This window comes from Sinocyclocheilus anshuiensis, unplaced genomic scaffold (genome assembly GCF_001515605.1).
Source record: "Sinocyclocheilus anshuiensis isolate Anshui unplaced genomic scaffold, SAMN03320099.WGS_v1.1 scaffold1004, whole genome shotgun sequence".
Classification (NCBI taxonomy): Eukaryota; Metazoa; Chordata; class Actinopteri; order Cypriniformes; family Cyprinidae; genus Sinocyclocheilus; species Sinocyclocheilus anshuiensis.
In genome coordinates this window covers 105,765-120,974 of record NW_015548235.1, presented here as the reverse complement: position 1 = coordinate 120,974, position 15,210 = coordinate 105,765, and the positions used below count along the sequence as shown (strand labels likewise).

Sequence of the window (15,210 nt, the reverse complement as noted above, 5' to 3'; positions counted from 1 at the left end):
CTCACTAAAGTTCAGCTATAGTTTAGTTATTCTATAAATGCTAAAATGAATCTCAGACGTGAACATATTTGCTTTACTTCATTCATTCATTCATTCATTCATTCATTCATTCATTCATTCATTCATTCATTCATTCATTCATTCATTCATTCATTCATTCATTCATTCATTCATTCATTCATTCATTCATTCATTCATTCATTCATTCATTCATTCATTCATTCATTCATTCATTCATTCATTCATTCATTCATTCATTCATTCATTCATTCATTCATTCATTCATTCATTCATTCATTCATTCATTCATTCATGTACAAATTCATTCTAAAAAGTAATATATATTTCCTTTTAGAATTAATTTGTGTGTATACACACCAACAAACAAATTCTAAAAGGATATAATATATATATACACACTTTTAACTAAATCTTAAGTGTCTTTGTCTTATGTATATATAAGTGTACATAAGTAAATAAGTACTGTACCATGATGATGATAATAATAATAATAATAATAATAATAAATGCATGAATATTTAAATCTGGTGCATTTCATAGGTAGTTTAAACCAATGTTTATGTTTAAAAAGCCTATTACAATTGTGACAACATGACAATATTGTTGGTGTTTATATTGTAATAAATTTCCCATAATGTAATAATTGTTATTACATTATGAGCTCAATATTTTATTACGTTTTGAGAAAATTACTACATTATGAACAATTACAATAATAATGTAATACTTATTGCATAATGTTCAGTTATTACATTATGAGCTGCTACACACCTGCTTTGGCACAATATAAAAATTGGGATTTTGAAATTAACACTACCGAATTAACAAATAAATGTTTAATAAAGCATTAACATTCCAGACAAGACAGGGTATGCAAGACAGAAATTTGGGCACCGTTCTTCCAGATCATGTTTTTTTTTTTTCTTTTGATGCTTAAGAAATTGAATAAGAAATAGAAATTGAAATTATTTATTCGTTAACATTTATATTATTTCAAGTAACATGGAAATATTTTATTTCAAGTAATGTAACTTACATTTTTTTGTTTGTTTTAATTTTAGTTTCAGTTGACTATATACATATTTCACTGGGATAAAAAATAATAATAAATAAAAAAATAAATAAAAATAAAAATACATAAAAAAATACAAAGTTTTGACTCATGTTATACCCTTGTATTCTAATAAATATGCTTATGACACCAAAACACCAGTTCAATTTTACAATTCCAATTTCAATACCAAAGCAAAAACTACTAGCCTAACAAAGTTAAAATACTATTAAAGACAAGTGAACAGTAGTAAATAAGAACAAATTACAAGCAATAGATACAAATGAAACATGGTTTGGTTTTTTTTAGATATGTAGGTGTTTAAGTCAGTTAAGCAGTGGCGGATCGTCGGGGGAGGCAGCGGAGGCACAGCTTCCCCAAATGTTTGAGGTGAAAATGGGAGGACGACGATTTAAAATGTTAATAAAGTTCACAATTCATTTCAGTTCGTCTCAGAATGTGTTTTTTTTATTTCACAGCTGTAACACCATAACATGTTACTGAAGTTGGAAAGTGCCGCTTTTCTATCGCGAATGTGCCGAATCTGCTGATGTAATTACAACCGCTAAATGATAGAGAAGGGGAGGGGGAGGCCGGGTGAGTGCTGAGCTCTCGTGCCTCCGTTGGATTAATGGCGTACCTAGGTGGTTTGTGCTGTCCTTTAAGATGCTCTGACGAAATCTCAAACCAATTCAACATTTAAAAAGCGAGAAGACTATAAATTAAAATACTGACCAGTAACTTAGAGGTTTATTTTAATCAGAATTAGACAAATATACTTATCTTCACAACCAAGCCGTGATGAACAAGTTTCTGGATGCTGTCTTTATCTTTACTAATGAGATGTTCAATTGCCCGTAATATTAAGGCAACATTCTTATGTTCGATTTTATGCAGCTCCTGAAGAAAAGTAATACAATTGTATATGGGTAAGAAATGTCCACTTTTGCAGTGGGGAATCTTAATCAAAACGAACAGTAGTAAATAAGAACAAATTACAAGCAATAGATACAAATGAAACATGGTTTGGTTTTTTTTAGATATGTAGGTGTTTAAGTCAGTTAAGCAGTGGCGGATCGTCGGGGGAGGCAGCGGAGGCACAGCTTCCCCAAATGTTTGAGGTGAAAATGGGAGGACGACGATTTAAAATGTTAATAAAGTTCACAATTCATTTCAGTTCGTCTCAGAATGTGTTTTTTTTATTTCACAGCTGTAACACCATAACATGTTACTGAAGTTGGAAAGTGCCGCTTTTCTATCGCGAATGTGCCGAATCTGCTGATGTAATTACAACCGCTAGGTGATGGGGAGGGGGGGAGGCCGGGGGAGAGCTGAACTGTCATGCCTCCGTTGGTAAACATTTTTTTTTGCCAAATCACCATCGAGTGTTCGCTTTCAGTGCTGAGGAGTGTTGAGAAAAGAAACCTCGTAGTGGAGGCTAGCCGCCCTTCTGGTATATCAACCAATCATTATAGAGACGTAAATTATGTGATATTAGTTTGAACGTCTCCCGCTGCGCTGATAATGTACCAAGTACTTATGAGTAGCGATATTGAATATTTGATGCCAACAGATTTACCAAGCTGTCATTCATATATATATATATAAATAAAATATATATATATATATATACACACACAAATTAAAAATAAAGGGAGAACACGCCTAAGCTGGATATAGGCTAACGTTACAGCAGTCGGCTCTTTTAACAGACTTTTAAGAAGGGATGGATGTTTGCTTCAAGTGATATAAGCCAGGTAAGTGACATTATATTATCTTGCTGTATGCGTGTCGTTTTCTTTCACTAGTAAAGTAACATTGTACTTATTAAGAATCCTGGAATACTCACTCAAGCATGCAATCAAGATCCATTAAAGGCAAAAAAAAAGCCTATGCATTTTACGAATGATTCATACACATAATAATAATAGGCAGGGATCCCCAGACCAATACAATTAGTGTGCCTCCTCCATTTTAAAACCCACGAGCTGCCACTGGTTCAAGTACAGAAATTGCATAATCAAATGTAAAACAACAAAGCATATTCTTCACTAACTAAATAAATTAAATAAATATTAAGGATACCAACAGCATGTTTTAGATTGGTCACGGACACTTTAAACACAATTCATGGGTCTAATATACTTTTGTATTTGTCCGTTGAAGTGCAAGAAGATGTGAAAAGAAACTCCATTTGGAGCTTTCGCATTGTCAGAGATGCGGGCCAGAGCCCTGCAGAGTTTAGATTCAACCCTAATTAAACACACCTGATCCAGCTAATCAAATCCATCAGGCTTATTTGAAAACTATATACATCATAATCATACAAAAGGAACAATAAACCTTTGATATTGCATGGAAATCCAGAAAAAGCATCATAACCTGCCTTAATAACAACTTCGTCCAGTCGATCGGCCAAGGATACGGAAGATTTTTCTTCGATAAGAATCATAATAACCATGCCAAGGTTATTTTGGACAAAGGCATCATGAAGTCTACTTGTAAACTGTATAATTAGAAAAGCACTGGATGAATGTCTGGAATACTAAAAACAACAAACAACTCAGTATGGGTCCATTGTGATTCAACTTTAAAATTACCGCAAGTACCCTAAGCCTAATACACAATCAATCAATCAAAGTGATTAAGTAGACCGTACAACCCTATATATGTTTAATATAAACCCACAGTGATAAAGTAAACCTCCAGAGAAGAACTCACACTCATGATGCACAGACAGGCGATCTCCTCCTCAGACTGCAGACTGTCTAATTAAACACACATGGCTTTTAATTAGGCTACATATACGCTTTTTATTTAACGCCCATGACCCTTTGCGCGAAATAGGGAAGTGACTTCCGGTAAACTTTACAATCAGGGAAAGGTTTGCTCTATGAAGCATTTTCAAAAACGTGGTACAATGAGGTGAAATTAGTATACTCCATTTACCTTTCGACCATCGAATATAAAAAGAAAATTTGAAAGTGTTAAAGCAAATTACTACAAACAGACCACGAATAACCCCAAACGCTCGATTATTTCCACAGTAATTACAGACGTGTTAAATATCACTGTAATGTAGGCTAGTTTATGTCTGTATTATGTATACGTTGCCCAAAAATGTTAATTGAGCATTGAGGGATAATAGATAAAAGTGATTTCCGTCATTTTGACAGATAACAAATACTGTATTTACCTGACATGGAAACATTCTGTAAACACTGCTAATAGGGATTAGAAGTGAAAAGAGGAGACAATTACGTTTTAAAGTGAAAACAAACCTGGAAAGAGACGTGAGGATTTGTAGAGAAAAACGAGAGATTCTTAATTCAATCCAGTGAATTATTCATGGGATATATCGTAAATTAAATGACTTTGTCTTTTGTTTAATATTGTTAAAACGAAGTACAAAGGGGGGAAATGATACAGCGGACTGAAAAGAGTTTACCGTCGACATTCTTGTCACATTGTAGTCTCGGGCAAAAGATGGGTAAAAACAAGACTCAGAAAGTGTTAACTCTTAGTTTTTGCATAGAGTTTACGCAAATATTAAATATACCAACTTGTAATTTATTTGTTATCAAAGTGTTTAGCGTTAGATATTTAAATATTTTGTACCAACCTGTATACAGAAACCCATGTAGCCTACATTTACACATATACGTTTTTTTAATTAATTAATTATTTCATTTATTTATTGCAACTTCGAGTATAAGAGTATCGAGTATAAGATTGAACTTCGAATTAAGGCTACTTTTGACACAGACGCGAGGGGTGCTTCACAGACAACTTTTCCACAACCTCATTTCTCCACTTGTATCACTTACAAGATTACCATTTATTTGTTTATATACAATTTAATAATTATCTTCTAGTGTTACATGCTAATATACTGAAAAGGCTATCAGGTTGAATCCCAGGGATTCACATTATAAATTCTTTCGTTTTCATAAATTTAAAGAATCGTGGGTCAAGCCTTCCATATTTAGTGAATATGGAAGTGGATGGAAGTGGTAGTGAATATGGAATAGTGTATAACTGTAAGACAATTCGCAAGATTCGAATGGATAAGATCAACACAAGGCTTACGCTTTTGTGAAACAGGTTATAGAGATACAGTGGTATGATTAGAGTTTATATTCACGAGTCGTAGCGTAGTAGGATCAGTGAAGTGTGCTGACCACCACTTCTCAGCAAATCATTGGCCAACTGTATGGTAACATAATTAATAATATTCATGATCCAAGCCTGCACCAAAAGACATTCCCGTAATTTGCGCCATGTATGGACTTGTAGATGTATAAAAACGCACTTGGCATCGAGATACAATACCAGAACATCAAATTAAGATCACATTTTGATTAGCCTAACTAAAATGTAAATTGCACAAAGAAAAATAAGTACTGATGTACTATTTCTCTACATATAAAAATACATATAAAACACATAAATGTATGTATGTATGTATTGATTGATTTATCCATTCATTCTTGCATGCATGCAACGTTTGCTTTCATGGTTACATGTGGCTACAAAAATAATTAACTGCAAACTGTCTTTTTTTCCCCCGGGGTATAAAGGTATCCATATTAACTAATATGATGTGCTGTCAAATTACAGTCTATTCCCGAAATGCTTCAGACGATTCTATAAAGGTAAATTTTAGGTAGATATATACACTTTCTATGTTGGGTTTATTGAAAAACATACAGGAACATTGCACACCACAATTCCAGACACCTTCATGACATCAGAAGTTAATGGTGGTAAAGTGAAAAAAAATTAAAGTGAGCCTAAAATAATATTTTGTCTGCATTTGTGTGCGCACGCGCAAATTACATCTACGAAGTTTTACATTTGTCAACTGTACTGCTCCTTTGCGTATATATATATATATATATTCTGCCAGTGAGGACAAAATAGTAATTTAGTGAACGAAACAGCAATGATAAGTGATACAGTAAGTGCACTGTTGCTCTGTTCTCCCTAGAATGACAAAATAGTAACGCAAATCCAAAGGAACAAGGCAATAATACAAAGAAAATAATGAACAAAAGATAGGCTGCAATTGTTTTATAAAATGTAAAAAAAACAAAAAAAAAACATTACAATCAGGAAAGCGTAGGGTACTGGCACTTGAGTGATGAGTGTGATGTCTCGTTAATATTATGGCAATTTTCAACTGAACATAAACTGCTTTCATATGTATGAATTAATGATTATTATTGTCTTAAGAAAAACACATTCTTTTTGATGAAAAAATTAGAACAATTTGTAACATTTTAACTTTATTGTCTACAAAATGTATATTCCAACTAAAAATCATTTATGCATTTATACTTGCATTATTAATATATTTTAATGAACAACCACAACAATGGATTAAAAAAAAAGAAGAAAAAAAAAACACGGTTAGCCTACATTTGGACCGTGCAGCCCAAAAGATAAAAACAACAAAAACAAAAACACTAATGTAGCTTACAGTATGCGTTTAGATTCAACCCTAATTAAACACACCTGATCCAGCTAATCAAATCCATCAGGCTTATTTGAAAACTATATACACATGTCGGAACTAAACTCTTTAGGCTGCGGCCCTCCAAGAATTGAGTTTGACACCCTGGTTTACCATCACGTAAATTCACACATTTTTCCAGAATTACGTAAAAGTCAGTCACCGTTAAACTAAGAAGAATAGCATGAACTTTATAGTTAACTACACAACCTGTACCAATATGAATGAAAAACATTGTCAGATTTTAATTGAAAGGATTATTGCCGCTTTCCTTAGACACCAGTGTATTTAACAAACATCAGTGTGTATTTAACAAATGCATTTTTTTGCTATAATTAATTTAAACGTCTGAAACCTAAAACAAAGTGTGGTTGAATTTAGCAGTGATTGTTCTAAATACACCGGTGATGGTCCGCATCGAACGGTTAAAATGGACACGTTTTGGGGGGTTGGGGGGGGGTCAAATTGAATCTGGAGTGACAAATCAGACCCGAGGGGGAGTCCCTCGGTTGAAACCGCGTTCGGTTTAGATTGCTTTCCGCGTTTAAAATCGTATTCCAGGGGTCGAGGGGTGGGTCCTTCAGATCCTCCTTATAATTATTTATAAGCTTGTTTTCTGATGAAGACCAAAACAAATGTCCCCAACAAGGTCAAGAATGACTGTTATTACTATCCTTGTGGGGACATTTGATTCCCATAATTTAGGAAAACCAAGTACATTCTTACACGCACACACAAAAGCATACCTCAGAATCTGAATGATCCTTAAATTGAAAGATGTCTTGGCCTGGGGTTCCTTTGACTCTTCACTCACCAAAGAAAGAAAATCATAAAACCACTGTGTTTTCCATCAGAGAGTACATGTACAGCAATAAATAGTCTTACTTTGACTTTGATCTTGAATATCTGCTTGGTCCACTCAAAGGGGAATGCTGGAAGGGAAATGGCTGGAAAATGGGTGCTCATACAACCTTTTTAATTTGCTATCTGGATTATCTAGTTACCCGATGGATGACTTTGGTTTCTGCAGCAGATGGACTATGGGAAAAAAAAAATAATAATTCCATGAGAGAATTATCAAATCAAATGCAGAAATCAAGATGCCTTCTGCTCTCTCAATGTAAACACTGAGATTTACAGAAATTTTACAGAGTTAGGCAAACATGCCTGGCAAATGTCTGCGGCACTGATGTTTGTTCATGCTGGGTTCCTGTAGAAGATGACATTTCACACTGATAAATCTGGAACAATGTACTGTACTGCCAATTAACTTTAACAAAACATCTGTAGAGCGGGTAAGGTGCATGCCTTCTATCTTGGTAGAGGAATCCCCTAATTGCAGAGCTTCCTAGTAATAAAAAAGGACATGTATTTTATAGCCACTGGTATGTATGTGAGGTATATATACACATATTTGACCATGACTCTTTAAAAACAGCACATGCCAACACCTTTGAGACCGAGGAAGACCGTGGTTTATCTGGAAACACTCTTGTCAGGGCTGTTTGGATGTTGTGCTCTGCACTAAAGATGATTTTGACAATTTTGCCAGTGATCTCTCCATGAGAGAGTGGGGTACTCATGTGAACTTCCAATATCTTCTGATCATCACACTCTAAAGCAATAAGAAATAGACATTTGAAGAAATAACATTAATGATCTGTGGGATTTAAAAGCAATTCCAAAAAAGATTGTCTACTTCAGGGTTGTGTTTAGTTTTAATACTAACAAGGAAAGCCTTGTTAGAAACATTTTATTATGAACTGAAGAAAAGCTAGTGGTCAGTGCCTTTTACGATTAATCCCACCTTGAAGATCATACACGCTGACAACATCTTTAGGCAGGTGAATCAACTCCCACAGTGTGTTCTACCACAAATATAAGCTCAGTTTAGTTACACTACCGATTTAAAAAAAATAAAAAAAAATAAAATAAACTTTATATGTGCACTAAAACATATTTTGGACACACCTTTGGATCATTTACAAAGAAACTAATGGTTGATGTTCCAATGTTGAAATCCACCCAAAACTCCTTTAGAAACTCATCTTCAGGCTTGAACAACTAAAAAGGATCATTCAAACACTGGTTGGTGTGCAGTGTATAATCTAGGTAACTTATTAGCAGTGCTTGAAGTGGAAAAAAAGTAGTCCCTCCCCCCACCCCAAAATAAATACATCAATATCAAAAAATGTATTTATATAATGTCGAAAGAAAAAAAAAATACTATTTAGAGCATTTTTAATATAAATAAGCACCTGTTAAGCTGCAATACCAAACAGGACCACAGGGAGACGCCAAAAAACCACTAAACCTGCTGCCTTAACCTGACTGTACATGATACCATACGGATCCATTCAGAATAACTAAACCACTGACCAGCACATAATCTAAAACACCTTCAGCCGGCATTCATTATAAAACACTCGTATTTGGACCGTGCAGCCCAAAAGATAAAAACAACAAAAACAAAAACACTAATGTAGCTTACAGTATGCGTATCATTTTATGTATCTTGTATTCTTGTATAGCCTGTCATTTTTCAGACGTCAGACTCGGTATGTATTTTAGGAGGAGACTCGCGTGCTTTTCAAGATGTTATTTTATTGATGTTCTTATAAGAGTGACTCCAGTTGATAGATAATAGATTACCTAATTACAAGAGTCTTGCAATTTAGTATTTTATAATAATAATAAAAATAATTATTATTATTATTAGAACCCTTATGTTACAAACTGAAAAAGCAACGCCATTCGTTTAAAGTTCGTGTCCAGGGTGGATGCATCACCTGAAAATCACTTATATCTGTAATTTTCAATCAGTGACATCAGTGATCGCCAATAGATACATAGAAAAGGTGCGTTTTTATGAGCTGCGTTGTGTTTGTTGTGTTAACGACCGGTGCGTGTTGTGTCAGCAGTGCGGCTTTTCGTTTACACACAACAACTAATGACCTGCAGTAGATCACATTACCTCACCAACTGGACCAGTCCTGTTCTGTGACCATCAGCCTCGTCTCAGTCCCAGTGAAAGTCGCTCGCGTAAATTTCGCTGACTACTCGTGAAATACCACACCGTCGGGTTCATTTGTAAAAGAGGCTGTCATTTTCCCCTTAAAACTGTAAACGCAAAGATAAAATCTGGAATGTGTAAGGAAAATTAATTTAACACAAACTGTGCCATTTCCACCCTGTAGTCAAATATCGAGCTTTCGTTGTTTTTTTTGCGAAAGGACTCGCCGTTAGTGGAGGTGAAACGCAAGCATAATTTAAAGTGAAAGAACGCCGTGTTTGAAGTAGTGCCGGCATTCATTATAAAACACTCGTGCTTTTAAGCCAAATACACTGAAAATAATAATTTACTGCCATCTGGATGAGAGTCACCATTCTCTCCGCCATTTCTGAGGAAATCGTCCGTGTTTTCTCTGCATTAGTGCTGTTTTGAACTTATTACTAATGCACTCCCTTACTGGATCCTTGAACTTTCCAAAAAGTTTACCAGTTTCAAATGACCTCCTCCTGGGTAGTGTGCTTCATAGTGTCATTTCTAATCACCCAGACACTGATGCTTTAGAGTAGCCTACCGGCCCACTTAAAGCACTGCTTATTAGAAAAGGAAGAAAAAAAAAAATCTTGTAGAGAAAGGTTTCATGCTCACCTCAGCTGAATCAAGAAATGCCTGAATACAAGGGAATGAGAAGACTCTAGGACAGAGGGATAAGATCATGCAAGCATGTCAAAACTTTACAGACAATGATGACTGCATAAAGCCTGCATTATAATAAATAAACTCAAATATACCTTCTTGAGTTGCCAAAATAACTATTGAGTTCATTCAGAAATGTCCTACAGTCCTTCCAAAAAAAAAAAAAAAAGCTCCAATACTTGCAATATACAGTTTAAAACCAAAACATTCTAGTGCTTCGAGCAGTGAAAAATAAATGCCTGAACATACAGTTTCAAAATCTTTGTCACGAATTGAAGTAAAAGCTGAAGCAAAGCTCCTGAAACGGAACCATTTGCCAGCAAAGTCTTCTCTTAGTTTCCTTGGCGTCATCCTGCAGAGTGCTTCAGAGATGGCCACCTGCATTTCATAATCTGGTGACAGCATAATATATTAGCCTACAATATGAACACTGTATCAAAGAGGAAAAACACTAAATTATTTTTTACAAAAATTGATGGCTTACCACCAATGTCTGTCAACGCTTTTGCCAAGTCCTCCCTGTAAGAAATGACAACTCAAGTGTTTGCAACGAAATTCGACCTTTTCCGATTAGAAACTCGGTCTGTTTGTGTTGTAGAGAAATCTGTTGTCCACTAGAGCGCAGCCTTGCTTGCAATTGGTTGCGAGCGTCGCTCATTTGAAGTGTAAATGCGTGTGTAACCACCGTACTCTATAATGGCAATTAATGTATGCTGTATGCTAGCTTACAAGAGCCCGACGTGGTCATCTGACTGGCAGAGTTTCTTCCTTATATCTTTGGGACTGCGGTTCATTTGTAAAAGAGGCTGTCATTTTCCCCTTAAAACTGTAAACGCAAAGATAAAATCTGGAATGTGTAAGGAAAATTAATTTAACACAAACTGTGCCATTTCCACCCTGTAGTCAAATATCGAGCTTTCGTTGTTTTTTTTGCGAAAGGACTCGCCGTTAGTGGAGGTGAAACGCAAGCATAATTTAAAGTGAAAGAACGCCGTGTTTGAAGTAGTGTGTGTGTGTGTGTGTGTGTGTGTGTGTGTGAGCCCAGCCTCCTTCGTTACATAGACACAGCAGCGTTTACCTGAGACTATTACCTGTGTGAAGCGCACCTGGACGGACTCACACAAACGTGGATTTTACAAAAGAAAATAAAGAGCTTTCTGGAAGTAAAGATCTAAAGGACCTGACTTAGAGATGTATGATCTATTTTGTAAACTGATCTAGACTCCGAGGAGAATTTTGTCTTCAAACTGATTTTTAATTCGTATGGTTGCCATGATCCAGAGTTGACTCACATCATGTCCAAAACCTCAGATCAGTTTGACTGCTCAGATTGCGTTTGTTCATTCGGCATGAAGCTGACTTGGGATATAAACGACCCCAAGCTACCACAGGTAAAGATTTATTATTTTTATGCATTTGTAGGCAAAACGGAACAGAATATTTCCATTCGTTTTAGAATAGCCTACTTTTCATTCTTGTTTCAGTGTTTAATTTGCACACAGTAAAGTAGCCTATAGGCTTCATAAAAAGCATTTTTATAGTTTTTTGTATATCGGTCCAAATTTTTGAATGATATTAGATGTCATCTCGCAAAATAAACATCTGAATTGTTATTTTTCCAGGACATGAAGCAGTATGATGCGTTCCAGGAGTGGACAGATGGATATGTACGTTATATTTACAGCAGTGAAGACAAGAACGCACAAAGACACCTGAGCGGATGGGCCATGAGGAACACTAACAATCATAACTGTCAGATCCTGAAGAAGTCATGTCTTGGTGTGGTGGTGTGCTCACGAAACTGCTCTCTCCCAGACGGGTCCAAACTTCAGCTGAGACCGGCCATCTGTGACAAAGCACGACAGAAACAGCAAAGTATGTTGAGGAACTTTTTCTCCAAACAACCAGCATCTACCAAACGAGTTAGTCGTGTTAGAAACGAATCTGATAAGAAAGAACAAACATATTTTACACTACAGGCTGGTTGTAGCGCGTAGTTTGAAACACGTCTGAAATATATGAATAGCAAGGAATCGCATTCTTATCAAGAATAATTTTATTTCCTGTATATCGTTTTCGCGTTGGATACTTGGAGTTCAGGATTTTTATAGATTTTTCAGATCAGAACGTGTCCGTTTTAGGTGTCATCCGATATCTAGAACGACCCAATTGTTTTCTTCAAAGAACCAGTAGATAGACGTTTTCTAAATATCTACTGTCCCATTGGCACTTAAACATATACTTTTGTGGCATTAGGCTGTGAACTCTTTTGGGAACAATTATTTCTAAATTGTAGTCTTCTCAGTGACTCCTGTTAATCGACCTTAGATTCTGCAGTGAGAATGTTCAATAGACTGACAGACCCTGGCAGACTATTTTCTGTCAGTTTAGACCCTCTCACTCATGACCTTGACTGTTTGGCTCAGTCAAAACACTTAACCTCTTTTTTTGCAATGACTTGAAACATGAGAATTTCATTAAAAAATCTAATTACGTATAATGTATATGTATAAAATACGCATAATGTTGGCATATTTGTAAAATGCTCATTAAAAACAATTTATTCATACTAAATAGTTTGAATAAAACTTTATTCGTACCTTTGCAGAAAAGCTTTGTCCAAACTGTAACTCAGCTCTCGAACTGATTCCATGCCGAGGTCACAGTGGCTATCCAGTAACCAATTTTTGGAGAGTAGATGGGAAGGCAATTTTTTTCCAGGTGAGTTTAACTGATAATTGTTTGATTTGCAAATGGCATTGTAGAAATGTTTTGTCAAATAACCAAAGAATGGCATCTACTTTTAACTTATTCAAAAGTCAAAAATCCATTCATCCATCCACTTTCCACACCACTTTATCCTTTACAGGGACATGGGGGGCTGGAGCCTAAAGTCAAAAATATAATTTAATATTACTGAATAAACTTGAATACTTAGACTACACCAAGTAAATTTTTGAAGAATCAGAGCAGGTAGAAATAAACATCAGGTAGACATAGGTAAACAATTCCTTTTACAGTTTACCAAGTATTAAATATTTTAGAAAACCATCAGCTTTAATTGCACAGATTGATGTCACTGTACAACAGAACTTGTATAATTATGTAGTTAAATATTTAAATAGTTATGAATATAAACGTGATATTTCCCCTATTCCCAATTTGCTCTGTTTTAAGGCTAAAGGAGTACATGACCACCCCAGACCAGAGAGTAAGTCTGAAACAGAGGCAAGAAGGAATGCAGTGAAGAGAAGGATGTCTTCACCTCACTTTTCACAGAAAAGAAGACTGGTGGAGCCAGAGGTAACACACACATAAAAACTGTGATACTTAAAGTGAATCCCAAATACACAAAAATCCAGGTGTAGGTTAAATATATATACTTAGAGAGCAACACAGTATTATTATGTAGCATTTAGAAAACATTTTTGAGACACACAACTTCTATATGTAACCTTTGTTTTATTATGCATTAGAAGGGTATTCTTAAGGCATTATAACTAGGGCTGTGAATCTTTGGGTAGACAGCGAATCGATTCGATTCACTATTCATAGGTTTTCGATTGGATTCAAGAATGATTTTTGCAAATTCAGAACGATTCAATTCGATTCGATCAACGATTCGATTCTGCGTTCTTTAAGTACATTCACAGGATTATTTAAATGCTTCCCCTAAATTCTTTAAATGCTTAGTCAGGGGGCAAATTACACAGCAGCCTTTATGGTTAGAGAACCATAGGTTAGAGAAAAAAAACAAAAAAAAAACAAACTTTTGTCCATTGTTAGATGCTAGTTTAATGATGCTATGGCATGCATGACATGACATATGTAGAAATGTATGTAAGCCAAGATTTAAAAAAAAGAGCTTTAAAAGTATTATGTATAGGCTAACATTTTTTTCACACCAGGGGTGTAGCCATCATTTCAGAAGTGACAGAAATGTCCAATAAAATTATTTTATGAATGTATGTATATATTATTTATTTATTTTTTTTACAAGGAATTATCTCTTACTTTGAATTTGCTATAAGAAATCAAATACACTGCTGGACAATAATCAAACATTTGTAATCTATATATTTTTTCCTAATGGCAATTTTATGATTGTTTTATATAACAAACAAATGTTTCAATTTTCTGCACAGAATTAGTTATAAAATATACTTTATAGTTTCTGTACTGTAATAAATATGTCAATTAGCACTGCACCATTCATAAATTTTATTTATTTATTGTGTTTATTGTCTTATCGTTTCACCAGTTCATTCGGCTTTTTATTCAGCTTAGCTGCAGCGATAGATACCTTTGTCCATGGCAATTTCCTGGCACGTCTTAAGTTCTTTGAGCGCGAGATCACTTCTCTTTCAGTGCGAAAACTTCTTTATCTCATTTTCATAAAATAAAATGCTATAGTAGGCTATTTAACTTTTCCTCTCCATCGCGAATGATGATTCTGAAAGAAAACGCGCATATCTGTTTGCTATAGCAACGAACTCTACTTTCAGGCATCTGATTAACAGATAAACCTTGCGCTCTTATTTCAAGGTTGTTGTCAGGGGCGTCATGCACTCATTATTTTTGAGGAGGCATTTCGTTTTTCCTGTTTATTCGAAACATTCTCAAACGCATTAACTATATCATGAAATATCTTGATTCTCACCTTTATAGATTATGTTGATCTATGATGGTCAAAGTATCCTAATAATGTAACCCATTAACTATGCATAAAGACCTGTCTGTTTACTTAATTAACAGATATGGGTGTCATGCCATAACATATTTTTAATACGACTGAGTTTATATTTAATGTGAATTTAACATGGAAAGTTAATGTAAATAAAAGCATTGCAAGTTAGGCTACTAATCATAACTCTTTCATTGTACAGAAAGAGAGCAAAGAACATTTACATTATCAAA

General features: G+C 34.9%; 2 protein-coding genes across 2 annotated transcripts in view; one reads left to right on the top strand and one right to left on the bottom strand.

The window, feature by feature from the left end:
* Positions 1-11,059, bottom strand: part of sycp2l (synaptonemal complex protein 2-like) — a 23,412-nt gene extending 12,353 nt beyond the window's left edge. Inside the window, exons 1-13 of the mRNA XM_016441846.1 lie at positions 11,023-11,059; positions 10,778-10,812; positions 10,543-10,685; positions 10,389-10,441; positions 10,246-10,291; positions 8,559-8,651; positions 8,395-8,455; positions 8,039-8,202; positions 7,896-7,935; positions 7,755-7,797; positions 7,592-7,625; positions 7,473-7,519; positions 7,334-7,391 (exon numbers count right to left, since the gene is read on the bottom strand). Of these exons, the coding sequence (XP_016297332.1) occupies positions 7,334-7,391; positions 7,473-7,519; positions 7,592-7,625; positions 7,755-7,797; positions 7,896-7,935; positions 8,039-8,202; positions 8,395-8,455; positions 8,559-8,651; positions 10,246-10,291; positions 10,389-10,441; positions 10,543-10,677 (774 nt within the window). The 5' untranslated portion in view covers positions 10,678-10,685; positions 10,778-10,812; positions 11,023-11,059. The remainder of the gene's footprint in view (positions 1-7,333; positions 7,392-7,472; positions 7,520-7,591; positions 7,626-7,754; positions 7,798-7,895; positions 7,936-8,038; positions 8,203-8,394; positions 8,456-8,558; positions 8,652-10,245; positions 10,292-10,388; positions 10,442-10,542; positions 10,686-10,777; positions 10,813-11,022) is intronic.
* A 529-nt stretch (positions 11,060-11,588) lies between these two features.
* The window catches only part of LOC107654664 (chorion-specific transcription factor GCMb-like), an 11,941-nt gene continuing 8,319 nt past the window's right edge, over positions 11,589-15,210 (top strand). Inside the window, exons 1-4 of the mRNA XM_016441845.1 lie at positions 11,589-11,684; positions 11,916-12,168; positions 12,902-13,014; positions 13,471-13,596. Of these exons, the coding sequence (XP_016297331.1) occupies positions 11,589-11,684; positions 11,916-12,168; positions 12,902-13,014; positions 13,471-13,596 (588 nt within the window). The remainder of the gene's footprint in view (positions 11,685-11,915; positions 12,169-12,901; positions 13,015-13,470; positions 13,597-15,210) is intronic.